The 27936-nt window shown below is 39.2% G+C and overlaps 1 protein-coding gene across 1 annotated transcript; it reads right to left on the reverse strand.

Moving 5' to 3' along the window:
- Nucleotides 1-27914, reverse strand: LOC108901354 (calcium-activated potassium channel subunit beta-4). The gene is made up of 7 exons (XM_018702828.2): nucleotides 27735-27914; nucleotides 27375-27429; nucleotides 27039-27116; nucleotides 21797-23469; nucleotides 17980-18150; nucleotides 6242-6369; nucleotides 1-4636 (listed from the first exon to the last, which is right to left on the reverse strand). The coding sequence occupies exons 4-7, from the start codon at nucleotides 21959-21961 to the stop codon at nucleotides 4312-4314; spliced, it is 789 nt and encodes a 262-aa protein (XP_018558344.1). The 5' UTR covers nucleotides 21962-23469; nucleotides 27039-27116; nucleotides 27375-27429; nucleotides 27735-27914; the 3' UTR covers nucleotides 1-4311.
- Between the last annotated feature and the right edge of the window lie 22 nt (nucleotides 27915-27936).

Here is a 27936-nt window from a genome sequence, read left to right on the forward strand (position 1 = left end):
AAGCAACGTGTAGCTTCATGCAAGGTAATTTTTAGACTGTCGGGCATGTTGGAAAGGTGGTGGTAGAAATTTGGAGACAAACACTTGAAGATGAAAAACTCCCTCTGATACAAGATTAATCATGTTTGGTGATGGCAGCTCTGTTATAACAGAAAAATAATTTAGCCTCAAATTCAGCCTTTGAAACAAACAAACAAAAACATAGTCATGTGACCTTACTGTATATCTAGACACCAACAGAGGTAAGTACTTAAAAGCAGACAACCAACAGTGGAGCTGAAACTCTTGTCCTCACTGCTACAAAACACTGAATTCATGGTGATTATAAACACAAACCACCACCGATTTTATCAAAGCAAATGGTCCAGATTGAAACCACTGCAAAAAAAAGAAAAAAGAAAAAAAAAAAGAAAGCACTGCCAGATTTAAATTTAAACTTGACTCTCCTGTTTTTTTTACTTTGGTCACTCAAGCAGTTTTCCTAAATATCTAAGCAGGGTAAAAACTGAGTAGAATATGATTTTACCCATGAACCATCTGCACTATAGGGATTCACAAAATCACCCTACTTTATTCACATGGTCTAGATTTTGTCCTCATTACAGCTGAAGGCAACGTTTGAAAGGCCTCGAGGCACCGGCCATGTGTTGTTTTTATCCTGGAGCTGTCATGTCCTCTTCCCCAGTGTTTACTGAACTACAGCCTGTCTGCTTAACATTCAGAGATCGGGCTGTAGCTCTGCTACAACGTCCTGTTTCCTTACACTCAGTCTTGAGTCTAATGCTTCAGTTCTTTAGATTTATAGATTTAGATAGAAGGACTTATTATCCAAATCCATACCTGCAGGTGGATGTGATATGTGTTGTACAAAGACATTTTTCCTACCTCAGTCTTGGTCACCTGGACTGGACTGCAACAGCGTGCCTTAAAAACACAAATGTCCATTATTGACTGACTGACTATCTGACTGATGAAGTTACACCATTGGTCGCCCAGCCAAGTGTTTGAGTTTCCCCACTGGCCGCTGCTCTTTGAATGAACTGGCACAAACATTTTACTAATCTGACTTTTCGGACCCTTTTAGCAACTTTTGGAAAAGCTTTAGCTGCTTTGTGTAGAAGAGCATTTTGCTCCCTGACCTTGAGGTTGGGCTTTCCCTCCACAGGCACACCTTTCTATGAGTCTCATTCAGCTGACTGACATTGTCCTGAACAAGCTTCTAACTTTGACTAACTCTGAGTGCTCATTTTACAATTAAATACAAACAAAATCACAGCACAGCTGTCATCTTTCACTTATGTGAAGTCAAAACATGGGTAAGAGAATACTTGTGAGAGCCAATAGATGGGTTTAGAGCCACCTGTTTTTATGCACATTGTCGATGTGTAAAAAACCTGAGTAGAAATGATGAAAATTAAACAAAATATCACAAAAATGATTTGGAAAAGTTGGTATATTGAGTAAAGCAAAACACGACAAAGTCAAACGGGAACAGTCTTACAAATAAACATTGATGCACATGAAGCATGTGACTCAAATGTGACTTATCAATGGAACTGATAAGATTTCCAATGATGGTTTTCCATCGTTTGACTTTTGACTGGAACTCTTTCAATAACCTCATCTCATTGTGTCTTCTTCTGCAGCAGTTTAATAACTCCTAATATTTGCATAATAGTAGTGGATGGAAACGTACATTAATTTGCATCTTCTTTTGCTAAATTTCTCAACATTCTGTTAGAATTTGAGCTACATGTGGATGGAAGCCTGGCTAGAGAACTGGGATAGCATTTTTAACTTTATATGGTATATTAAAGACTGCTTAAGTCTGTTCCTTTGGGGAAACACAAAATTTAGAGCACAACACCCTTATATTCCTTTCTAATAATAAAAAAAATCTACATTTCTGGTCTTTAATCGAACCATTCTGATTGGCTGCATCAACTGATGTTGACCACCACTCGTTTTCCAGCTCAGTCTCTTTCTCAATCCTTTAACGTGGAAACTAATGGATTTATTGATGTCAGAGCACTGTGATATTTCTGGCCCCTTATATACCAGAACACATAGACATCATTTTTCTAAGGAAATTTTCTGTCTAACATTTGCTGCGATTGCCTCCGCTGTGCCTGTGGTTCGTTCCTGCTGTTTGCAAACACCCGTCATGGTTCAAACAGCTCTCACATCGTTAAGGAGGAAGCACTTTGGAGTCCCAGAAGCAACAGGAGCCACTAATGGGCCCTCTGATGAGTCTACAGTGTATTTGAATACATAAATAAATAATAAAGTAAGTTCAATTATTTAAAATTACCTCCAATCATTGATTTAAAAATATCCTACCATTTAACTTTGACTGGCTCTTTACTTGGCCCTTTTCTGTTTTTCCAGTGCTACGAAGTACCTAAGTACTTTACTTAAGTATTATATCTACAAGTAATTTCAAGGTATTTCTACTTCAAGTATTTCCACTTTGGGAGACTTACTATTATTAAGATGCTGTCAACAGGTTAACACATAAATCATTTAACACTGTACGAGGAACTAGTCTTTACATTGGATGTACCATTTGTGCCCTCTGTGTGATTGTCTCATTGATTTCTTTGTTATCTTGTTTTTATAAATAGAGCCAGCAAACTATAAACTATAAATTGGAAAGTAAAATAAATAATAAATGATAAAGTAAATTTATCTTTCTTGTGAACTGAAATAACTCATCTGTATTTGTAACCCATTATTACAAATCCAGCTCTACAGCATAAGTTTACTAAATAGTTTGTCGGGTATTTAACTTCACATAAAAATATATGTATCATTTTAATATAATTGTTTATTTGATATTTATATTGTTAGTACCCTTTAATGAATCGTTCCTGAAACCTCAGATCTTTGCTGGTTGAAACCTGACAGAATGAGACCAGCTGAGTTGCCCTGACTAGTTTTCATGGCTTTAAAGGGTCCTGGTCACCTTGTGTTTAGGAGTACCATGTAGCAATTTGTTGAACATTAAACAAGAAAATGTCCCCCTCCAAAATTGTACAAATACAGGATGTAACTACAGTAATATCAGGAGAGTTTGTAGACGATTTTTAAGCTGCTGATATATTTACTTTTAACTACATGTTTGCATCAAAGCTACTTCATGTATCCTGCCCTTGCATGTCCGCAGAAATTAATGTGTCCACGTCTGTGAGATGCAATGTAGCACATCACCACTGGGGGCAGTATACCTGACATCGTTATCTATGACGTCGATGCTGCTGTTTTCTCCCCCAAGATCTTGACATCAACAATATTATAGCCTCCTCTAGTGTAGCCATTTCTGTTTATGTTGTGCAAAAGCTAAAGTTCACAGCGATCATATTGAGTGTTTGGCCAGGAATGATGTGGCCCTAATTTGCCCCTTAGTGGTTATACTACATAATCCTCCAGATAAATATAAAGTACACAAGCATGTGAATAATAATGCTGACTTTGCAGGTATATAAATGACCTTAAACAGCACAGAATAAACCTGAAATTTTGGAAAGACGACATTAGAAGAGAAAGTTGGAGGACGATATGGATACACAAGAAAGCAACATTTACTATGGTGTATTTTGCGGTGCTTCGTGCTGGTAGAACTTAACGGGAACTATAGTTTTTTCAGTGCTAACCAATTAACTGGGCGGTTTGGATCAATGTGCTACAGTAGACACGCAGACATCACAGAATATGGAGAGTAAAGCCAAGGAACACGTTCAGTGAAAAACTGCATTGAGTCACACAAGGTCGAGGAGCACAGACTAACCCGAAGGCGGAGACTTTGGCTCTCTATTTAGACACATTTATGGCTACTGGGACTTGAAGGAAAAACTACATTAATAGAAGAGCTACAATTAAGAGCAGTTGAGTTCCAAGTGTCAATCCTTATGTTTGAAATTTGAATCTGATTCAGTTTTCCTGCCAGTGTATCATCTATCACAGCACTAGCGTCATTTAAATAACCATTCATAATGACTCTAGCACAGAGGAAATGCTGATTATTATCAGAAGATTCAACTCAGCAACATCTGAGAGCCCCCACTGATCCAGTTCAGTTAAAATCAGAGGAAATGTGCTGATAGTTCTCTACAGTATTTCTGTTGAAATCTATAGGCAACGGGGTGGATTTCCCCTCGTCCTCTTGCCATATTCACCTCGTTCCTTGATGATAAAAAACACACCAGGCTTCAGTGGGTCATCGGTGGCATCCTCAGCCAGGATTTCGCTCACCAGCTCATTAGCATCCTAAAAGATTAGATTTCATGTTGTGAAAGAGCTCTCTGTTCTGTCTTAATGTTCTCGATCACGGCGCCGCACCGGTACTGCAAACAACGGCAGGGTCCTTGACGGCGACGACAGCTCGGGGTCAGAGTTCGTCGAGAGGGGGTCCCCGGTCTTGTTGCCACGGCGATCTGAGGGTACACCAGACAGGTCTTGGCAAACTTCGTAAGAGCATTTCCTCTTCTGGAGGGCCTCAGCTCGAACAGCAAGGGAGCGAGCACACACCGTTAGGAGCACGATGAGCGTGCCCAGAAGGAGCGACACCATTGGCCAGAGGACGCAGTGCAGCAAGACGCTGGTGTCATGGGACCGGCGCCACAACACATCATCAGGCCTGGGAAAAAAAAAAAGATACACCCAATAATGTCGTCAATAGAGTGGTGCAGGAATGAGTCCTAAATCCCGGAAGTAAGTTAGAATGTTAGCACTTCCAGTTCCCACGTCCCAAAGTCAGTGAGTTTTTGGTCAGATGAAATAAGGTCGGTGGTTTTAACACAAGTTCAAGACATTTTCATGTTTTATTCTGCGACATAAAGTATGTCAGAAAATACCCCACTTGTGATTTTTTAAGCTTTTATGTGTGCAGGGTGATTCTAACTTCCAGAAAAAAAAAAAGAAAAAAAAATCATCCCTGCACCACTCTGTTAGCTGGGATACTGATACTGACAAGCTTGGTAAATTTATTATCTAAAATAATCTGTACTGTTTACTCAAAAAGATAAATAAGAGTTTAGTAACTATAACGTATTGTTTTCCAAATATAAGGCTCTTATACATTAATCTTCAAGAAAGTTTAAAGATAAAAAAGAAAATCCTTAATTTGCACTTTAACTTGATATTGGTACTCATACATAGGCTGAAACACCGCCAAAGTTTAACCTTCATGTCACCTCTGAAACAAACCCAACATGTAGTGACTGTGTTTTTCTCAACTTAAAAAAAAAAAGCCTTTTGATTGTTCTAGTTATTTTTTTTCTCCCTAAAACACCAAGGAAGAGCTTATCTGCAGCATCAACAAGCTCCCACCGGGCCCCCATTTATGAAGCAGAGTTTCCTCATTCTGATCCTTCTGGTGCAGAGATAAAAATAAAACTAGCCAAGGTCACAGGTAAGCGATGTCTGTGAATAATAGGAGGATTAAGCTGACATGCTAAAGGAGATCTGTTTTTCTCCACCTCATCAATTTTCGGTCACAGCATATAAAGGTGTCTACAGTAACCTGAATAAGAAGAAAAAAGAAAAGAATTAAAACTCTCCACAGTCCTTTCTCCTCTAGAACTCCCTAGAAAATATACTTGTGCATTCATTACATGGCCAAAAGTATGTGACTGATCTCGGGTGATAAGGGTCTGTTTCAGGAGCTGGATGGAGTTGAAGTCAGGACTCTGTGCAGGACAGTCAAGTTCTTCCACAACAAACAGGGAAACCATTTCTTTATGGAGCTAGTTTTGGAACAAACATTTCCCTTTATTGGAGCTAAGAGGACCCAACTGGGGCAAAGGGACACTAAAGGGCACCGGTGGGAAGTAATTAAGTACATTTTTTCAAGTAATGTGCTTGAGCACAGATTCTAGGTGTTTGTACTTCAATCGAATATTTTAGTTTCATGACACACAACAGTGTTCTTGTGAAAAACTTGGCTGAAAATGGAGTTCTAAGGTCTGGAGCTGTAATGGCTGTTAAATTGAAGTTAATGGTCACTTTTGTGGGGTCAAATGTCGCTGGAAGTAAATTGTGAAGTGGAAAAGGTTCTGTCAAAAAGACGCCTCAGTAATGCTGCTGGTTGTGGCGGCCATCTGTAATCTCCTGTGGTAACAATGATCTGTCAGCGGAGCAAATTTCACAGCCTCACACCTCCCCCCGTTTCCAATTTATCTGCACCACACCTTAAAATAGACAGCACTGTAAATGTGTGTGTGTGTGTGTGTGTGTGTCTCACCTCCTCTGCTGGTTGAAGAAGCAGGTGAAGGACTGGCTGCTGACCTCTTTGGTGAAGTAGTCCTCCCACCACAAAACACTGTCTCTGTTCTTCTGGTTGTCCCTCTCACAGGGAGGGACATATGAACACTGAGATGCAGAAAGACAAGAGATTTTACTTTTACAAAATATCAATGCAGTCAATCGCAACTCCAGGTCTGCTCGTTCTGAGGCTTTTGACTGCATCACACAGTCTTCATCATGCCGTTTCTTGTTAAGATTAAAGTCATGAAAAGTAGGGGTGTAACAATACATTGATCCACATCGATTCAGTGATTAACAATTCCAAGGATAATTTAGCAAAAAAAATCTGGCAATGAAGACTGTGTAATGTGGTCAAAAGCTCCAGAACAAGTGAGCAAGTGGACCAGGAGTTGAGACTGAAGTTTCTGAGCCATCAATAGAAGTTAAAGGGTTGCAGCATTGTTCTAGTGTCTCCGAAAATATCAGTGATTACCCAGCAGGGGGTGCTGTAATGAGGTCACAACAAGGTGATGTTTAATGCTGATTGGCTTAGGGGAGATTTGCATGTTCTCTTCTTCTCAGTTTAGTTTTAGTTTCATTTTCTAAACATATCCACACACACACACACACACACACACACACAGATTCATGCTGCAGGAGGTTGATTGGTGCCTGGCTGGTTACCTTGGATCAGCTGGTTGCTATGACAATGATGTGATTGGTACAGAGAAGGGGGTTGGTCAGTGGGGGTTCAGGGGGGTTTTTTATGACGGTTGCAACTAAAACTACCATTCAGCTTTACACAATAAGAGCATTATTACATGAAAATGAAAGATGAGACAATAAAAACAGTAAATCTGATTGGTTCATACTGAAGACATACATGTTTGAAAAAGGATAATTCCTTGAGAAAGGTTCAGTTATTCCCTAAAACTGTCTCACTGTAGTTTTTATCAAAACAAACAAACAAACAAACAAACAAAAAAACTGGAGGAAATATATAAAAGCATTTGCTGTGGGACTATTTTCAGCAGTGGATTAATCCACATTTGATGCTGTAATGAGTATTTGGGGCAGCAGGACAGTGTGCAGTGTGTGTGGTACTGAGACAAATTCAAAAGGGATTATAATGTACAGTATATTAAACCTTTATGGATAACAGAGCCAGTGATAAATTGCCAAAGGGGATTGCAGAGATAAGAGATACCTTTAGGATGATAGTACTCACTGACCAGCCCATCATCTCTGAAGCTGGGCCGCTAGCTACTGAGATCATCGACGGTCTTAGAAAATGTTGGACCAGTTATAGCCCTTTTCCAACAACATGGCGCCTGTGACTAATCTACACCTGGTTCCACAAATTTCCACTGAGAGAAGTCTGGTGCCAGTGCCAAAAAGCTCAAGCAAATTTATTGGTCCAAAAGTTGTAAATACTACTGTCAGTGGCTATGGAAGAAATGGTCATAAACCCCTGCACCCAACATGAGCAAAAGTATCTTTAACGTTGCTGTATATCCAAATCAAGGTGATAACCCCCCCACAGCACTTCCAGTGTCACAGTTCTTGTGCTCTATTCTCAGGAGCTTGACCTGAAATGTTCTACATATTAGTTTTTGTATTTCAGCCACCCTCTGACCACAGATATATTTTTTTCATTTCCACTCAGCTGTTTAAGACTCTGACGATTTTCTGTTCTCATCTGTCTGATCAGATCCTCAGTGGATTTGTTTTTCTGTCTGATTGGATCTCATGCAGTGCAGGTAGAGAGACCATCACTCCCATTCTCTCTCTCTCTCCATCACTCTGTGTTTCAGGTAATTGTCAGCTTACTACTCAGCTCAGCTCAGCAGCCATTTATCATCCGGCCAATCAAACACGCCTCGCCCGATGACATCATAAGTGGGTTGCCCTACTGGATGATTGCGGTTGCCATGCCAACAGGCTGAGGTTACAATTACGTGTGTGTTTGTGTGTGTGTGTGTGTGTGTGTATTTTACCCCTTAATAAATGGCCTAAATGAGATCAATGTAGAGTGTGTGTATTGACATGTGGTGTGTTTTATGAAACAATGGCCAGCTGCTCTCTGGATGAGACGTCACACACCGATCAGGAGTTAAGGTCTAAAAACGCTGCAGGTTTCTACAAATGTGCACTCATTTAAATTCTACTCTCAGGTGTTGTTGCTGTTTCAGGGTTTCTTGATATTCAAAGCAGGGACACTCTGTTGCATTTAAAGGGGTGTTCAGACTTTGTTTGTCAATCCTGCTGCTGTTAAAATACTTTGTGGAGGCCAGATCCAGTGAACCTTCTGAGGGAACATATCAGGTACACTAGAGCTGCAACAAATAGTCAATCAATCAATCAGCTGATAATTGACAAACCATTTTTGAAAAAAAGGCAAAATGTATTATAATAGATGTTTGCAGCATCTCAAATGTGAGGATTTGATGCTTTTCTTTGTCATAAATGACAATTTGGAGTGTTGGTCAGACAAAACAAGACATTTGACTTAGTGGTTTGACCACATTTTTATAGACAAAGTAATTGATAGAAAAAATAACTAAAATAATTGGCAAATTGATCGATACTGAAAATAATTGTTAGAGGCATTCCTAGTGTCAAAGCCTTGATCTTTTCATTTTCATCACAGATTATCTGCAGATTATTTATAATTTTTTAGCAGTGGTGGAAGAGGGATTTAGATCCTTTACTTAAGTATAAGTAGCAGTACTACAGTACTGCAGTGTACAAATACTCCTCTACAAGTGCTGCATTGAAAACCTTACTTAAAGTATCAAAAGTAAAAGTACTCATTAATCAGTAAAATGATCCCTTCCAGTGATTTATAAATTTAGATGATGTGTTTGGCATTTTACTGCTGCAGTTGTTAAAGGTGGAGCTCATTAAAAAAAATGAGATTATCATATTTGTAGGGCTTTGGAAATACATGATTTTTACTAGACAGGAAAGATATAAAAAATGAATCTGAAAAGTAACTATTGTTGTAGTGGAGTGGTGGACAAGAAGCATAAAGTAATAGAAAACAGAAAGACTGATTAAAAATCCTAACTGAAACAATTAATTAATTTTCAAAACAGTCAGTTGATGTTGCTGTTGTTTCAGCTCTAGTCCAAACTTTTTTGTTTCAAACTTCTCTTGACTGAGCGGTTGTGACACTGATAATTAATTGTGAGTGTAGGAGCATCAATCACGTCCTGACAGGTGGACGACACAAACACTGTCCGCTCTGTTTGGATCAGTCAAGGACAGAGGTTCTTTGACTGGTCGTAATGAAGCTGGAAGTTTGGAAGCATCAGAGCATGGATGCATTAAAAGACATGGTTACGATGCCGTCACCCAGCCTCGCTGCCAGTTTCAACCAGTGGTCACTAGTGGTATTGCCACGAAAAAATCTACTGCTGCCCGAAACACCCTTTTCCCTGTTGACCACAGTTATGTAACACACAAGTACAAAATGATAAAAACCACCACAAAGAGAGGCAAACCATTCACAGAGACACAATACAACCACAAAGAGACAAAATTAGACAAATATGAACTTATTAACTATTCAGACTGTCTGCTGACATTATCAGAGACAGCTGTTGCCTCATTGTGAATTTTAACAGATGATCAGGATCAGAATGTGTTTTGTCTTCAGTGACCTGCTGCTGCCTTTCAGTCTGACTCCACCTCTGCACACAGCTAAACAGATTAACATGAGGCCACGTCTGCCCGTCTGTCTGTCTACCTGTCTCTCTTTATGTGGAGTGTGGATGAACAGGACAGAGATGAATCAGCAGGTCAGCCTGTGCTTATTTAAGCAGATGTGTGTTTGTCCTTCTACCTGTCTTTTTCCCAGTTTAGTCTGACAGTTAAAAAGATGATTAGCAAGGTTACTCTTGTACATCGTCAGAGAACATGCACATGTACTTCTAGTAACAGCAAAACATCACCAATTTTTGCTTCAGGAGAAATTATAGTTCATTGTTTCTTCTGAGAAAAAGAGATAGATTTTGGGGGGTGGGGTGGGGGTGGGGGGTAAGGCATAGCGTGTCCCTGGGGACAGAGGCTCCTGGTTGGGCAGGGAGACACCAACAGCCCCCTAAAGTCCTGGAGCTCCTGAAGCTCTGCCTCATTACGGTTAATTAGTTTAGGTGCGCAGCACACACACATACACACACTCACACACACACACACATCATTATTGCCTTCGTCATTCCTCAGTGATTTCATTAAGTATTTTTTTCATTCTCTGCCTGGAGAAATACATGCTTTTATAAATTAATAGCTCTATCTGCTGACATTTTCAGCCCATGTTTTGTGTTGTTGTTGCTGTATTTCTACGCAAATTAGGTCCAAATGTCTTCAGGAAAATTAAAAGAAAATCATCCACAGAGATGGACAGTTTAAAAGTTACTTCTACAAATCATTAGTTTGGGATCAGAATTCATTGTTAATATTAAAATAATGGTAAAGGTTAGAGGTTAGAGGTGGTTATATTAAAACAAAAAGAATGTGTGTGTATGTATGTGTCAGTCTGCAGAGGCAGCTGAACAGTGCTGCCCTCTGGTTACCCGCTGCTCTTGTCATTTACATTTATAACATAATTAAGTCATAAACGAGGAAATTACTCGGCGGTGTAATTGGCTGAGTGAAACCACCCACCTGCCTCCATCTCCTCTCTTCCTTCCTCTCTCTTTCTCCTGTCGCTCCGTCTTCCCCTCTCTCACCATGTCACCATTTCACAGCTCAAAACACATGATTTAGAGCTGATTTGCTCTTTAAATGACAGGAAACTGGAGGGAAGGAGTCTCAAATGAATCTGCTCTAATGGGGCAGATAAGTGAGACTTCTTTTGCTCCTTGTCACAGAACAGCATCAACATCTGCAGAAGTTGATATTGGTATTGATCAATACTTATGGCTCAATGATCACTTTTCCTGCCCTTACAATTACAGTTTGCATACAGCTGCCATATGCAGTATCAAGTAGAAAGTACAGGAGAGAAAAGGGTCAAAAATGAGGGGTACTCAGAACAAAATGGAGTGTTGCAGGGATGTCATATTCTTGTAGGTCAACCCAGAAGTTAGCATCACTCTAAAAGAGTGATGCTAACTTCTACTACTCTAAAAGAGTGATGCTAACATGGAAAATAAGCCCCATGTTCAACAAAAGTTTATGATACTTAAAAGTTTTGTTCAGCAGGATAATCTTCACAAATATACACCGCTTTCATTGTTTTTGAAGCCAAATACAATCAAATACAACACATATCGTACTTAAATTTTGTTAAAACAAACAAGACCTGGTAAAAACTTAGCTTGGATGGTGTATGAGCCACTGCCAGCATTGTCAGCTGGTGCTAACATGCCATAACATTTACAATTTAGCTATACATGTTCTCAACTGGCAGAACTCTGCAAACAGTGGAGCGCAGTGGGCAAACATAAATGAGTCACACTCCCCGATGACATTACAGAGTGAGTACATTACAAGTGTTCACAACAAAATCATCTTGAGAGAGCAATGGCCAGTGAGACAACTCCAACAGCCAGCCGACCAATGGTGCAACTTTATCATTGTCAGTCACTCACAGACATTCATGTTTATAGGACTGGGCTTGCTGTGGAGATCCAACCAAAAAAACTAACAAAATACTTTATAATACACTTCACAAATCGCAGTGAAAAGGAGGGGAGCAACCAACCACAATTTTAGAGATTTAAATAGAAGAATAGAAAATATGTAGCAGTGTGTAGATTCTCACAGTCTATGAAACTTGACTATCCAGCGTTACAGCTCTAAGAACATGTGGCGTAATCCCCATCATGATGCTAACGTCTCTCCTGAAGCCAAATCAGCTTTACTTTGTTGTTAAGACTTCAGCGAGGGATTTCAGCACTTATGAAATATGTTATGTGATGGACACAAACACACACAGAAATACACACACTGACTAAAAACACTCTGAAAATATACTGAAAGTAGACACACACACACACACACACACACACACACAAACCAGTCAATCCATTTCTAGTTTAATGGCGTCTGCCAAGCTAGGCTGGCTACATTAGTCCTTGTGGGTGTGTGTGTGTGAGTTATGTCTATATTTGATAGAAGGCCAGGGGAACATTATGAGCTCAGAGCAATAAACTGCAAACTGGCTCACAGAGAATAGAGAAGAGTACTACAGTAGGATATGGATAAAAAGTAACAGTGTGCTAACTTTGAGCCTGTAATTATATTTAATGTTTCATTTAATATAGAGGAAGACAAACACAAACAGCACTGCACTTTGAATAATTATAGAAACCTATTTAGAACAATCTGCAACCAACGAGAAATTTATTCAAAAGTGCTTCAGCTTCAAAACACATGGAGCTTAATACTACATGAAGGTTTGAATGTTCAGTATTTCTGTGCTTAAGAGGTGTTGATTCAACTCAATGATTATTTTGGAGGATGCAGTTTGTGCTGCTGTTGAATTCTAAGAGTTTCTAATATTTTGTCTACCTAACTTATATCAGTGAGGGTGGGTTAGGCAGAATGGTGCAGGGATGACATATTTCTGTAGTCCAACCCACAAGTTAGCATCACCCTGGTTCTCCTGACAGAAAGTGGGATTCTTTCATTGGTTTTTGGATTATTGCACAAAATAAACTGTGACCAACAAAAGTTTATGATACTTAAACATTTAGTTCATCAGATAATCTTCACAGATGAACACCACTGTTCTGATGTTTGAAGCCTAAATACAATCTCCATTAGTAAAAAGCTAATGTTAGTATATAAACCAACTACACCACGGTCACATGACTTCAGCATCTCCACCACTAAGCTTCCACCTTGTCATTTCATTTAGCTCTGACCTCTTCTACAAAAGCCTTTCTTCTTAGAAAGTTAGTGATAGTTTGAAAGAGTGAGTAGAAACACAACAAGGCTGTAAAGGTGGACTGCTGAGTAGATCAGTTTTCATGTTAACGTCCCCGACAACCTCTGTAGTCTCATTTAGACACTCGTTAGCAACCGCCTTTTTTAAGACACGTAAAAGCTTAAAAATCACAAGTGGGGTATTTACTGACGTATTTTATGTTGTAGAATAATATGAAAACATGAAAATGTCTTGAGCTTGTGTTAAAACCACAGACCTTATTTCTCACATTTTAACAAAAACACATTGACTTTGGGACGAAGGAACAGGAAGTGCTAAAATACTAACTTACTTCCTGGTATTAGGACTCATATCTGCACCACTCTATAACCCTATTAAATGAAAAAATGAATGGGGCGAGGCTGTGAGGCAACTGTGTTAACCACTGCATCACCGTATCACACATCTGGGAACACAAACATGTTAAGTTCTTCCTCAGTTTTCAAATAAGTTTGCTGGATTTCATTTTGTCACCTTTACAGATTTAACTGAGTCGAAAGAGAAACAGAAAACAGCGTGTCCAGGCAGCACATGCATGAACACACACCTGTACAGATACACACACACACACAATTATAAAAATGTCCATATATGCATTTGTATTTACATAATCTGTTTGTTGTATTTTAATTAAAGCAGCAGGTTTTAGGTGTTATCTGATCAGAAATATCAGCTCATCTGTTTTTGTTTGAAAAGCAGAGTGTGAGGTGGTTCGATGGATGTCTGAAATCAACACACACACACACAGCAGCAGCAGCAGCAGCAGCTTGGCAATGTGCAAAAAAAAAAAAGAAAAGAAAAAAACTCTGCTGGTCCATTTATTTTTCCCCTTTCAGCCATTTTCTCTGCTCTTGTCTCCACCGTTAATTTTTGTTCCTACAAAAATGAAATGAACTCCTGACCCCAATAAACGAGAGACGGTTCAGGAAGTGTGTGTATCACTGTGTGTATATCACTGTGTATCTTCCACAATAACTTTCTGGGGAGGTTATCAAACTGATGTATCGACGTGGCTCAGCCGCTCAGATCCACCCGGCCCAGAGGACACATTCAGATAATATGTGGATTATTAAAAGACTATCAGACTTAATTTGTTTTTAACATCATGATTTACTAAAATCCCAGCACTTTATCTCTTCATGCCACGCCTAATGACACACAGGTAGTTATGTGTTTTCAATATGGCTTTGAAATAGCTCCACACAGTTGTTCAAACCTAAGATGGAGCTGCTGGAATACCACTGCCTCAATGTGTTAGTTTTTTTTTGTTTGTTTTTTTTTTAGTTATTGTGTGACTCTCAGTGGCGGAAGAAGTATTCAGATCCTTTATATAAGTAAAAGTGCCACACAATAACACAAACAAATTAACAGATGGAGGCAGTAGTAGACCAGCAGCTCCTGTGTTCTGCTCTGTAAAATTCCTGTTTTTGACAATGGAGTCTGGTAGTGATATATAGTGATAACTCTGGTGCTCATAAACACCAGAGTTATCCTTTAAACAGGTGCATAGAGTGAAGAGCAAACACACAAACAGATGATGAACAAAATAAGACCCAAGTTGTAACAAATCAGAATGATCCTTTGGCACATACAGTATATATATATATATAAAGACAGCTGGTTTCTGTAACAGTTGAGCTTCTGTAGATCTTAATGTCATGTCAGTCATCTGGTCCACAGGCGGCTCCATTAACTAATTGCCCCCTATAGACACAACACCAATTAACTGCAGGTCTCTCTCTCCTCGTCAGCTGGTCTACAGGCTCAACGTCCATTATAGACACAGCTGCAATTAACTCTCCCAGTCTGCCTGTCGCTCTCAATAGTCAGTTAGGTAAAAGGTCACAGAGCTCATGAACAAGACAAACTTGACCATTTTAGAGGAAAATGACAGCTTTTCATGCCCTGGTTCTTTCATAGTGTTCGTGATTCAAAGCAGTTATGATAACATACTGAGGGATGGATGAAAACACACCCGAGGTAGAACTACCAAGGACAGAGAGTCCCATGGGTGGGACGGTGTATTTTAAAAGGTTAAAACTCATCTTCACACCTTGACTTTCAGTCAGTGGTTTATTCTTTGATTACATCAGTTACCATTCTCCCTCCAGCACTTTGATCTCAATCTCAGTGAATCTATTAAACTTACTTCAGCCCACTGCATCTCTCTAAAGCTAGTGTTAAACTGTCTGGCCGTCTGTGCACTCTTGAATTTATTTGGTCTGTATAGCCAGGACACCAGCTGTGCATGCACTCCTCCAAGTGGACTAGACAAAAGTATAGCTACATCTACATGTCCGTGGGGTCTGCAACTGTTTGTGTGCACGTCTGTATGGGAGTACTGGGGCCTAACTGTGGCCTAACTCTCTGTTTATTTACTCTCTCAAACACATGGATGTCCAGGCTGTGTGCCTCTCTCTCTTTCACTGTTTTCTCCCCCTTCCTCTCTTTTCACTCAGACTCTCTGTGCTGGACCATTGACTGGCTGTTGGTGACTCATTCTAGATGTTTTGGATCTGGATATTTGCTCCAACCCCTCTGTGACCCTTAACGGATAAGCGGTATAGATAATGGATGGATAGATATTTGTCTCTCCCTCCTTATGCGTTTCCTTCTCTTAGACTTCAGTTTTGCCTGTTGTGTGTTTGTGTTTGTCGTCTTTCTATGTCCTCATGGTGGAGACGTTGTGTGGCTCAGGTTCTACCTGTTGAAGGCACCTGGAGCTCACTTGATATCCCCCCAAACTGTAAATCCACAGTGTGTCTACTGTGCTCTCCTCTGTACACATGTCTCTGTCCATCCTGGAAGAGGGATTCCTCCTCTGTTGCTTGTCCATTGTTTTTTCCTGTTAAAGTTTCTTTTTAGGAGTTTGAGTCGAGGGTCTACAGACAGAGGGTGTTGTACAGCTGTACAGATCGTTAAACCCTCTTGAGACAAATTTGTAATTTGCGACCTTGTCAGTTTATATAAATAAATTTGGACTTGACTCTGTTTGAGGTGTGATGCTCTGCCTCATTAGTTATATATAAAAGGTCACAGAGACCATGAGTGAAGCAGTGTGACATCTATCCTAATATCCAACCTTCCTCCCTCTTTCCATTAGACATTAAAGGATTTCTGAATGAAGCGTGACTCGTCTCTCTCTCTCTCTCTCTCCCCCGTCTCTCCACATCATCTCTGTTGCGGTCACCATGGTGACTGAGAGGCATCGATGACGCGCCGTCTCTCCCCTCTATATTTACTCTGTTGCCGTAGCGACGACCCAGACGTGCACTAAAGAAGAAGAAGAAGTCCCACAGACCAACAGATGGATGGACATGGACTGTACCCTATTCTGGTGTTTTATTCTGTCACCTCAGGTCCCACCTGTCTCTCCATGGCCAAAAGTATGTGGACACCTGAATGTTGGGAATTAATGTGCTGATATAATGGCCTCCACCCTCCTGGTTTCAGACTTTCCTCCAGATTTTAACAGTTGCATTTAAAAAGCATAATGGCTTGCATTGGTGGGACTGTGTTGCTTCAGGTGGAGTCAAGACAATGAAATATGATCCATAAAATTGATTGAGGGTCAATATGTTTGAAGGCTTATCTTTATGATCGCAAGGTAAACAGAAATAACACATTCAAGTCACAAAGTAATCTGCTTTAAATTTGATGCTGGGCCCCTATTGACCCCAACTATATGTGACAGTTTCATGATCTCCTCAAGCACCCAGAGAAAGCAATTTGATTTGAGCTTTAAAAAGGGCACAAAAGAGAAGTGTGACCGTGTCCACATACTTTTGGCCACAGTCAGAGCTAAAACTGAAGCCACACATGGTGTCAGCTGTGATGTGTTTGCTGTCAGCTGTTTGTTAATGGTGCTGTAAGTCCTTCATTCACACACTAAGTGTCTTAATGGTGTGTTGTGTCTCACTGGGTCTATTTCTATTCACCTCCTGACTGCAAGCAGATGTGGCACAAAAACTGATCAGACTGATGCTTAACGGATAAAAAAAACAACATGAAATTCACAAGAATCCTGCTGTGCTTCAATTTTTATCTTTGCATGTTTATGTGTTTAACATCTGATATACATGGTTTTGATGCATCGTACTGAACCCTCATCCTCAGGAAATGTCATGAATTTACCAGTTCAACACCATGTTTATCTCTTACAATCAGTACAGTTTCACTTACTCAAGTTCAACTGTCTAACATTAAAAGTTCGCAAATTAATTAACAAAAATGTATTTCCCTTACATTGTTTTTCTTTCTTCTTTTCTAAGGAAATCCACTAATTCTGATCCAGACCAAGCACTCATGTTATTGGCTGCTGAGGTTTTAAGGTTTCGAATGGCAGAGATGGATTACCAACTTGGCAAAGCAGGCAACTGCCCTATGGCCACAGTCAGGGGAAGTTAGCATAAAAACAAATCAGCTAACCGTTTGCTGGCATATTTTGCTAACATTAGTAACATGCTAGCAGTGTAATTACAGACACAAAACAAAACTCTGTGAGGCATCAGGTTGTGGTGTGTAGGGATGTGATAAGCTTTAGATTAAATGTTTATAAACCAGTTCAGCACCCACTCTGAAACAGACCGGCTGAAAATCTGACTGAACATAAGAGCATACAATAACTGAACAGAATTTATGGTGTACATCAACATGACAAGTGCATGTATACGAATACCCAATGTAGCGGATAGTATAATAGTATAAGCAAAATTGTGTGTGTTTGTTGTCTGTGTGTGCATTTGCACAGGTTCATCTGGCGCCTGACATTGAAATAATAAAAAACTGTTTTATTTTACCTTTGGGTTGAGGACCAGCTGTTGCTCGTCAAAGTGCAGCAGAGCCACAGAGTTTGACTCCGAGTTGTTAACGAAAATCTGCAGACAGGGATAGAGGGACGTCCCCTTACAGTCTGCTCCGCATGTAAACACACACTCGAACATCTCCTCCGGACGCAACACTGACACCACCTGAAACACAGTGAGACACGAGTAAATACTTGCCATCATGAACACAACTTCATGCAGTCATTTTCATCACCATATAGAATCAGATTGATAAACTGGTGCTGCCGTTATAGATATATTAATATCAGTGTATGTGTTGGCTGAGTACAGATGTTTATATTAAAACTAGAGAAGCATTAATACAATAATTGAAACTGGACCCTAGGTTTCTAATATGGTGGCAGGGCCACAAACAATTAGGGTGCGAGGACTGCAGTCATAAAACTGCAGCCTCTTCTACTGCCAGAAAATGCTACTTGAGAAAAGTCTAACAAAAGTCTACAATTCTCTGAGAGGCTATACCGCTATCAAAACACAAACTACAGCTGAGTCTGATGAGTATTTGGTCATAAACCAAAGTAATGGATGAATTAAAATGTTGACTTGATGATAGGGCCAGATGAAAAGTCAGAGGATCACCAAAGTAATTACAGTTCATCCTGAGGGGAACACGAATTTCCTGAAATAATTCAAATAGCTGACAAGATATTTCACTCAAAACCACAACTGTCAGCCCCATGATGGCTCTGGAGTAAAGTCAGAGTATCTTCAAAGTCGGATGGGTTCATCCTCTGGGGATTGTGAATGTCTGAACGAAGTATCAATGGCAAACCATCAGGTAGATTTTTAGATATTTCATTTTGGACAAAAGCTGTGGACCGACTAAAAACATACAAAATGTGACTTTGTGTGAGATTTACTGCTGTAAACTCCCCCTACATGTAAACATCCTCCACGTCTTTGGACACAGAAATATTCCAGATAATAAGTTTGGATGTGAGGCCTGAATATCTGAGTAAACGTGACCTGAATTATATTAATATTTCACATGATAATGAAGAGTGATGGCAGTAGTTCTTCTCTCTGCTCATTACCAGACAGAAATAACATCTGCATGAAAAAAATATCAATACAAGGTAAAACACAATCAATCTGTGTAGATTTGATAAAAGTCAGACATTCCTTTATCTGTCAAGAGGTCAGGAGGCTGCGGTAAAGTCCAAATATTGAGATTTATGTTATACTGAGCAGTGGATTAGTGAATGACAGAGTATGCTCTCTCACTGCCACATGACTTTGGATTGTGTGATTTAAAAAAACAAAACAAAAGGCTTCCACTCTCTATAATGCATGAATATTATTTTAGGACAATGCAATAAGCTAACAGCCAAATAAATCAGCTTGGTATGAATTCATCATCCACAGTAAACAGCAGTAGGAGTGCAGGCTGCAGCCGCCTGTAATTTATGTCATGAAAACTCCCAACTGGCTTCAGAACGCTGTGCAAACAGTTTTAATAAACCACAGTGAAAAGTGACGCAGCATGAAGGAGCTAAGGCAGCTGAAGGTGGAGAAATCTGCTTTGTACTGACACAAAAAAGGATTAAAATAAATGATTAAATGAATGAAGAGCTACAGTGAGCTGTAATGTCAGTTTTTGTCAAAACTAAATGTCAGTGTTTGTGTTCCATTGGGACAGGACAAGATTTTTACCCATGTGACAGATTTCTAACACTCTTGGTTGCAGCTATTAGAGAGTATTTATGATATGTGCGCTTAATTTTGTAGTCTGCTTTTAAAGAAAGTGGTGGAAACACCTAGGTGGGAGTGGGTAAAAACCAGAAATACTAAACCACAAAATAAAGTGAAATTAAGACTACGGGCACTGTAAACAATGATTATTTTAATCATTGATTAATCAATTAATCTTTTTGTCTAAAAATATTATTAACAATTTCCCACACACCATGGTGGCATGCCTTGTTTTATCGACCAAAATTGAACCGGCACGCTGAGTTTAAAGCCCACAGTGAGTTATTATCACTGACAGTTTGACTGATGATTGGCAGCTCAGTGTCAGATGATGACAGACTCATCACCCTCACTGTCCATCAACATGATGAAAACTTAGAGTCTGGATCAACAGACTGACATATACCACTGATATGTATCAGTTTTAGTCCGGATTTATCACAGATCATCTCCACAGAAATCATGTGGTTTGACTTTTCAAAATGATGATAATCATGAAATGCTTTGTGACTGTGGTTCACACCAGTATCTACACTACACTACACAAATCACTATCATAACTTTAGTGAGGACATTTTCCAGTACTGATATATCACAGTATGGCATTAAGCAAAATCAGATATGAAATAATCTAAGTGGTGTTAAAAGCACTGTCATGTATTACATGAGACCAAGCCCTCATATGTGTGAGGGAAATTCTTCAAACACCCTATTTGTGTTAGCTTTTAATTTATGTTTTATAGCAATAATTACTTATCAAAAATTTGTAGAACGTTAATGTGATGAGATTAATGACGATACTGAATTATCATCCAGTCTATCTACTAATTTGCAGGTTTATATTATCACTATGGCTGCAGCTAATGATTGTTGTAATTATTAATTAGTCTAATCTTTGTTTTTCAATCAACCAATTAATCATTTAGTCTATGAGATCAATATCAAATTATCTCTGAGCTATACTTTAGGTGATGTCCAAAACCTCCAGAATATTCAGTTTACTGATATAAAACTGCAAACAGCAGCAAATATTTCTGTAACTAGAATTAAAGAATATTTACCTGATGAATTAATACATCATCCAAATGTTTTGAGATCAATTATCTGTTCTATCTAGCTATTGAATCACTACTGTCTAGTACAAGTGTTATTTAATCCTAATAAACTAATAACAGCCCTATGAGTAACTAGTTATAGTAACTCTTAGTGGTAAAACCGACACACCTATTCATATTAATACTGACACAAACAAAAATACTAACAGCATTTAATATTGCTACAACAACTATGAGTATAACTAACTAATAATAAGACTTAAGACTGTTAAAAACTTTCACAGCCAGTAGTACAATCACAACTCCTACTAATTTTGACACCAGTAATTATGCCACATACAAAATTAATACTAATACTATTGCAACAGTACTACCTATACCTACACCCATGGTCATTTTGACACCAATGACAATACTTATATTAATAATAATATTAATATTCCTGATAAAAACTACTTCTATTACAACTAGAAGCACAAATAGGTCCAGTGTAATACCTCTATTAATATAGATCAAACTGCTGGAAGAAACAATAAAAGACTCATGTTTGGTAACAATTCAGCTTAAGTTCCCATATGTAGCATTTATAAACTCTATTGTGGTTTACATCACATTAAGTATAGTTATAAGGAGATATAAGGTCATTTCCCGTGGATATCAATGTGGCTACAGTGTTTGTCAATAACTTCTCCTAAGAGGACATAATTAATATCATTATAACCATTTACTATATTTTCATTTATTCTGTTTACATACCAACCACCAATAATGGTCTTGTTGCTGATACATATATCAATAAACATTTATATTTGTTTAGAACTACACTATAGTAGTTTACAGTATTTATTCCATACTGCCTGTAAATGCTGAATATGGGGAACTTAAAGTAAACTGTTACCCCCTCACTACTACAACTACTGCTGCCTGAACTATTACAACTAGTCTACTACACCGCCAGAGTACAGATCCGAGGCTCCGGCAGCCTTCGGCGGCGGCAGCTCGGAGCTCGCATCCGGGCTCACCGTGCAGTTGGCCGGCTTGCTCTGGAGGCTCTGCAGGGTCGGGCTGAGCCAGCAGAAGCCCAGGATGAAGAGGCTGAGGATCCCGCAGGCGATCAGGAACAACCCCAGCCTGATGCTCTTGTCCTCGGCCTCGGAGTACTCGTACGACACCCGGATCTTCGCCATGGCAGCCCCGCGGAAACCTCCGCCGGCATGGAGAGGGAGAAGAGGAGGAGGAGGGAGGGAGGGAGAGAGAGAGAGAGAGGAGAATGGGTGGATGGAGGATGAAGGAGGAGGAGAGAGGTGGAGGCGACGCTGTTCGCCTGCTGCTGAGAAACTGTTAAGCTGAAACACCGGCCGCTTTCTGTCTCTAAATCCGTTTCATCACCCTCCCGCTTCATTTATCCTCCCTCCCTCTCCACATCTCTGTTTTCTATCTCTCTCACTCTATTTCATACTCTACTGCCTCTATTCTTCCCTCAGCCCTCCCTCCCTCCCTCCTTCCAAATTTTTGTCTCTTATCTCTGTTAATTTTAACTCTAAAACCAAAAACTACTATCACAAAACAACCCTGGAACTTTCCATATTAAAGGGTCAGTTCACCCAAATTACATTCATTGACTGTATTTTATAGACTGGATGTGTACCTTATAAAAATATATGGTCACACCTCCTCCAGGTTTTAAAAACGTGCAAAAGGGAACTAAATGGATGGATCTGATCTTTTCCGGCTGGATTCATGTTTTAGTTGTTTCTTTTCCCCACGCTCCTTCTGTGCACTCTAGGCTCTGTTTTCCATCATGTATTGGACTAATTAAAACATCAGTCTGCTGCTGGCACTGGAGGGAAAGTTGAAATATCACCACGATGACGATTCATTCTCTGGGATCAGAAGTTTTGGGTATTTACTTATTATTTTATTTCTTCTACTTATTTGTTATTCAACTCTGCCACTGGCGGCCCCAAGCCTGGATCAGAAAAGAGGAGGTTTGGGCAAATGGCTAGCTCACTATCCCTGTAAAACCTGAGTAAACCAAGAAACCTGAGAAAAGATGGACCTCCATCAGGAGGACTTAGGCTGGGGACAGCTGGAGAGGTTGGTCCAAGGCAGGGATGCATGGAGAACTCTCACTAATGGCCTGTGCCTAAGGTATAGTAGGTAAAGTATTCAACTTTTAAACTAACATGGAGGAGAAAAAAGTTCAAATGCTTCAAAAGATTAGCAAATTTGTCAACTGGGAAAACTGAAAATGTCAGTAAATGTCCAAAAGAATCAAATCTGCTCCCTTCAGACATCAATGTAGAGAAAGTTACTCTAAACACTGACATTATCTCATTTATAACTGGCTTATTATTATTATTATTTGTCACAGTTTTACCCATTAAACAATCAAAATCAGTAACATTTTGTTATTAAAGCCATTACCATTACAACTGCTCAATAACAGTAGTAAACTAATCCAATCTGTGCAATAACTCCTATGAGTTATAATATTTTTGTCCTGTATTGAGGCAAACCTGAAGCCCTGAGAAACAGAGGATGTTTCTGAGGGGGTGACATGCTCTCTCTCGGCTAAGAGGCTTATCTCATCCTGCATGTAACAGTGAGAGAACAACAAGCAGCCACGGGCAAAATAAAACACAAATCTGGATTGAATCATCAGGGCCACCGGGATGACCGAGCATCACTCAACCTGCAGAGAGAGAGTGAGAGAGAGAGTGAGAGAGAGGGAGAGGGAGAGAGAGAGGGAGATGAAACCATAGAAACATTGCCGATAGCCGCAGGCTGCACTACGCTGCCAAAAGTACCTGGACACCAAAACATGATATTTACATGTGTGGATGTCACCGGATCATCACAGGGCTTCTTGCCATCATCTGTAAAGTTTATTTTCTTTACTGTACTTAATGACTTGCTGCTGTTATGACACAGTTTCTCTACACAGATCAATAGTTTCATTTCATTGTGTGTTTGTGTGTATGTGTGTGTGTGTGTGTGTGTGTGTGTGTGTGTGTGTGTGTGCACTGGCAGAGTCTGATTGCTGTTAAAGATGCAACCAGCCGTCTAAAATGGCTTCCAAGGACCAAACGATCAATGAGAGCTGACTGAAATCTATTGATTTCTCTCCCTCTCAGTCGACAGTGAAGAGTCCAGCGAACGAAAAAGAAAAAAAAAAAAAAAAATGCACCTGTTGACAAGCCAAAGACCATATTTAACTACACAAACACAAACAAAAATCTACTGGGTTAATACAGAAGCTGCTCTGGTTTTGCTGTGGGCCAGAGTCTGTCCCAGCTGAATGCGACACCACATCCACATTTCTCATCTTTTATTTAAACCTGCATGAAGCAATTTTTAACCATTTTTCCACATCCAGCAGTTACAGAGCAATGTGATGATTCATGCGGAGTGGAGTTTGTCTCCACCTGATGAATCTAAGTCCAGTATTCCCTCTTTTTTAGCTCTGTGTTTGGCCTCCGCCACCTCCTGAGGGAAATATCTGGCTCTTTAGCTGCTAAATGCTTCACTATGTTTGCCAGTTGTGGTTTATATTTATTAGACCACAAAGGGCACAGAGGTGTTTAGATGTATGAAACATGAGCCAAATCAACAGGTATATATAAAATACCTGTAGTATTGTAGTCCAGCTGTACCAAATACTCACTGGATTAATCTGCTGCTGAAAATAATCCCTGTCAAATTCACTATTTCCTCCTGTCTGTTTGATAAGATTGGATGGATCTTATTGATCCTAAATTGGGAAATTGTTGTAAACTATGTATTTGTGTGGTGTATTTAAAACATGATCACTGTGCTTGAGGTAGACTCACAAACAAGGTCAATTTTTGCTTTTTCATGGCATTATTGATAATAAGTAAAAGAAATATATACTAAACCCAGACTAACTCTTTCAGATTTGACTCTAATGACCTTTTCCCCCCAAACTTAGAAAAGCAGTTTTAGTCGTATACATTTGGTAAAACCCTAACCAGACTGTGATTTTCATCTGTGTTGGATCTGGGCCACATTTCCTTGTAGTCAAAGTAAAATAGGCCGGTAAACACTAAAGGCTGGAAAGCAAAAATAGTCTAACAATGGTCAGCTGCAGAGTGAAACTATGAGTATCACCCTTTAAACAATGATATCCTTCAGCCTTTAGTGGAAGCACAGTATTATCTCTCTCTGCTTCGGCCTGTTGCATAAACGTGAAGCACTGAAAGGCTCCAGAATAAAGCCTCAGCATTATGCATTGGTAATCAGGGAGGCATGTGGCAGGATTATTATCATCTCTGCAGATCAAAAGATTACAAATAATAACGGACATCAGCATAGAAGAACACGGGCCACGTGTCTCTGTAGAGCTCTCACAAGCAGACAAACACCAAGGCATTAGAAAGACAGCAGTCAGAGGCAGTTCAGTCAATGCTTGAGTCACTGACTGTTTTTACACCTGAGATTAAACTGAAACTGCACGTGAGAGCAAATAAAATTAAGGAAATTTTAGCTTAATTGGAATGAAGTTAATATAAATTTGAAAGGCAGGCTGTATCAACAGTTGGCATCCCCTGTGGATGGGATTTTCAGGAAATAAGACAAATATAAACGGATAGAAAAGGGCATTGTCTGACTGAAATCAGCATTCAGATGATGCGATTTGGCAGCACAATATTTGCTCCTGCTGTCCTGAAAAAACACAGAAGTAGCGCTGGTACAAAGAGCTGCAGCAGAGACAACATTTGGCTGAAAATCCCACCATCAACAGGGAACTACAGCCCAGTAATATCCCTCATTATGGAGCTGATGGCCACCTCTCTGAGAGCACTGTGATGGAAAAATGCAACGGAGAGATCCTGCAGCCTCGTTCTGCACCAGATCTAACGCAACATATCATTTTAACACATTATTCTGTCGGCAAACACCAACAGTCGAGGATGCCAAACACAAAACAACAGGCTGCATTATTGTGTAAAACCTGTTGTTATAATGTGACATATGAGGGAGTTTATCAGGTTACACAAAACAAAATATCAAATGGCATAACAAATGACAAATCTGTATATACAACACAGAGCACTTCATAAAGAACACTTCAAAAATCTACATTTAATCAGGCTATAGGAACTTGAGCATTGTAATTTATATTGTGCTCTCATGTTCCATATTGAAAAAAAAGAGCTATGTTACATCTATAGCTACAGTTGCTTGACCAAAAGAAAAGATGGATGCATTGTTTGAGTAATTCATCAAACAATAAGGAGATAAAAGAGGAGTTTGATGATGTTTTTTGTGGCTCTGGTTGTTTGTCTGCTTTAGCGAGAAAGTACAATGAGCTGATTAACAAATAAAGTCAAGTTAAATTTCTCATATTCGCCCACACACTCCCACATAGTTACACTGTTTTTAGATCAGTTTGGTAGCCAGTTACACAATTGCAAAAAAAAGAGACAACAGTGTATCTACGTGAAGAAAAACATGCAAGATTATCTGAGAACAGTTTATAATTAGCATGCACAAAGAACTAAACTTTATGTTTGTTTCATCTCATTGTTATCTGCATTGTTCTGCAGTAGCTCCTCCATTTCCTTTGTGAGCTGCATTGTGGGACCAGGCTTTCACTTAGAGTTCACAAAATCATATTTAAGACTTTTTAATACCACACAGAGTTTAATTTAACAGTTGCTCCACAGTCATACTGATCAAAAAACAACAGAGATCCAGTCTGGACAACATGTTACATAATGTAACTCTCATCTAAACATGTAGGCCATCTCATAACAGCTTTCTACATGGTCTTGTATTCTATTAAACGTCGTACGTTTTTCAGATTTTTGGGGTTTAGAGGAAACAGTAACTGGATTTTCTTTGGAAAAAATGAAAATAATTTCTGTTGCCGTGAACACTTTAAAATGAGACCAGGATCAATACTGTAGATAGTGTAATAAAGTGGCGGAACATTTAATTAATTCAACTCAATAATTGGATTTTGTGTAGAGTTACTCATTAAGCCTTTCCCAGAACAATCAACATGTAAATTTATTTACGTTTACTTCTCTTGTCGTTTTTCTATGTAGCAGCTCCACAATCGTTTCCTCTCCTGATTTTAACAGATGAATCTGTTTTTATCACCACATTAAGTCTTTTATTGATCTCATCTTAATGCTTCCTGTTCAGAGAGAGACTCTGGGTGTCGTTGTTTGGTTGTTTGTGTATTTGTTTGTTGTGTGTGTGTGTGTGTGTGTGTGTGTGTGTGTGTGTGTTTACCTCCAGCTTATAAACCATTCTCTCCATCTTGCAAGTTACTGTCTCTATCAAACTTCATCTGCGGGAGTGTTGAGGCAGCTGTAATGAAAAATCAATTATAATTGTAATTTATGTTGTTGTTGTAATTAACAAGAATTACGTCAACAGTTTTGGCTGTAAAAAAGCATGTTCATATAGGCTTTTATTGATAATGTACAGATGAAATGATTTCTTTATTAAAATGAAAACATATTTGAAATGTAGCTGATGGTTGCATTTACCAATAATAACTTCATTTAACAACAGAACAACCAGCTGCTTTACACATTGGCAACACGTCTTATCAGACAAACTTACCTGTCTTCATGCCCATTGAGCTTCTTTTGGTGTACAGCGCCCTCATGTGGACAAACTGCTGAAACACAATTTAATTTTTTGTTAACAGATTAATTTTCATCTCTCTCTTCTACTTTACAGCTTTATTTTAGAGAAAATGAGTGATTAATCTTTTTTACTCATTTACTATACATGTGATAAGTAATAATTTTTAACTCATTACCTGACATTTGATTTGACACTGATTATATTTCCTATGTAGCCACTGTTTATGCATCTTTTTTTAATGCAGAACATAAAGTCAGTTATCAAAGTGCCCGTTTAAATCTCACTGTTCTTCTTTGTTTTTAGGAGAAAAGCAAATCAGAAGTAACATTTTACCTCAAACAGAAAAATCCTCATGTGAAAATACAGTTTTGGGGTCCAGAATCAGAGATTGAAATAGGTCTGGTGTTAATGGCTGTTTCCTTGTTGGAGAAACAATGGAGCTGATCAGAGCTTTATGGGTGGGATGATAAATGGTGAAGTCATCTTCCTGTGACAAAAACAGAGGGAAAATGGACAGAAAATTAGTAACAAGTGT

Source organism: Lates calcarifer, linkage group LG18 (assembly GCF_001640805.2).
Source record: "Lates calcarifer isolate ASB-BC8 linkage group LG18, TLL_Latcal_v3, whole genome shotgun sequence".
In the NCBI taxonomy this organism is placed as follows: Eukaryota; Metazoa; Chordata; class Actinopteri; family Centropomidae; genus Lates; species Lates calcarifer.

What these genes read in the sequence shown, in the direction of transcription:
- LOC108901354 (XM_018702828.2), bottom strand. Translation starts at nt 21,961, where the DNA reads ATGGCGAAGATCCGGGTGTCGTACGAGTACTCCGAGGCCGAGGACAAG. An exon ending in GCAAGCCGGCCAACTGCACG is followed by an intron (nt 18,151 to 21,796) that starts GTGAGCCCGGAT and finishes ACTGTGTTTCAG; the next exon opens with GTGGTGTCAGTGTTGCGTCC. An exon ending in TTCTTCAACCAGCAGAGGAG is followed by an intron (nt 4,637 to 6,241) that starts GTGAGACACACA and finishes TTTTTTTCCCAG; the next exon opens with GCCTGATGATGTGTTGTGGC.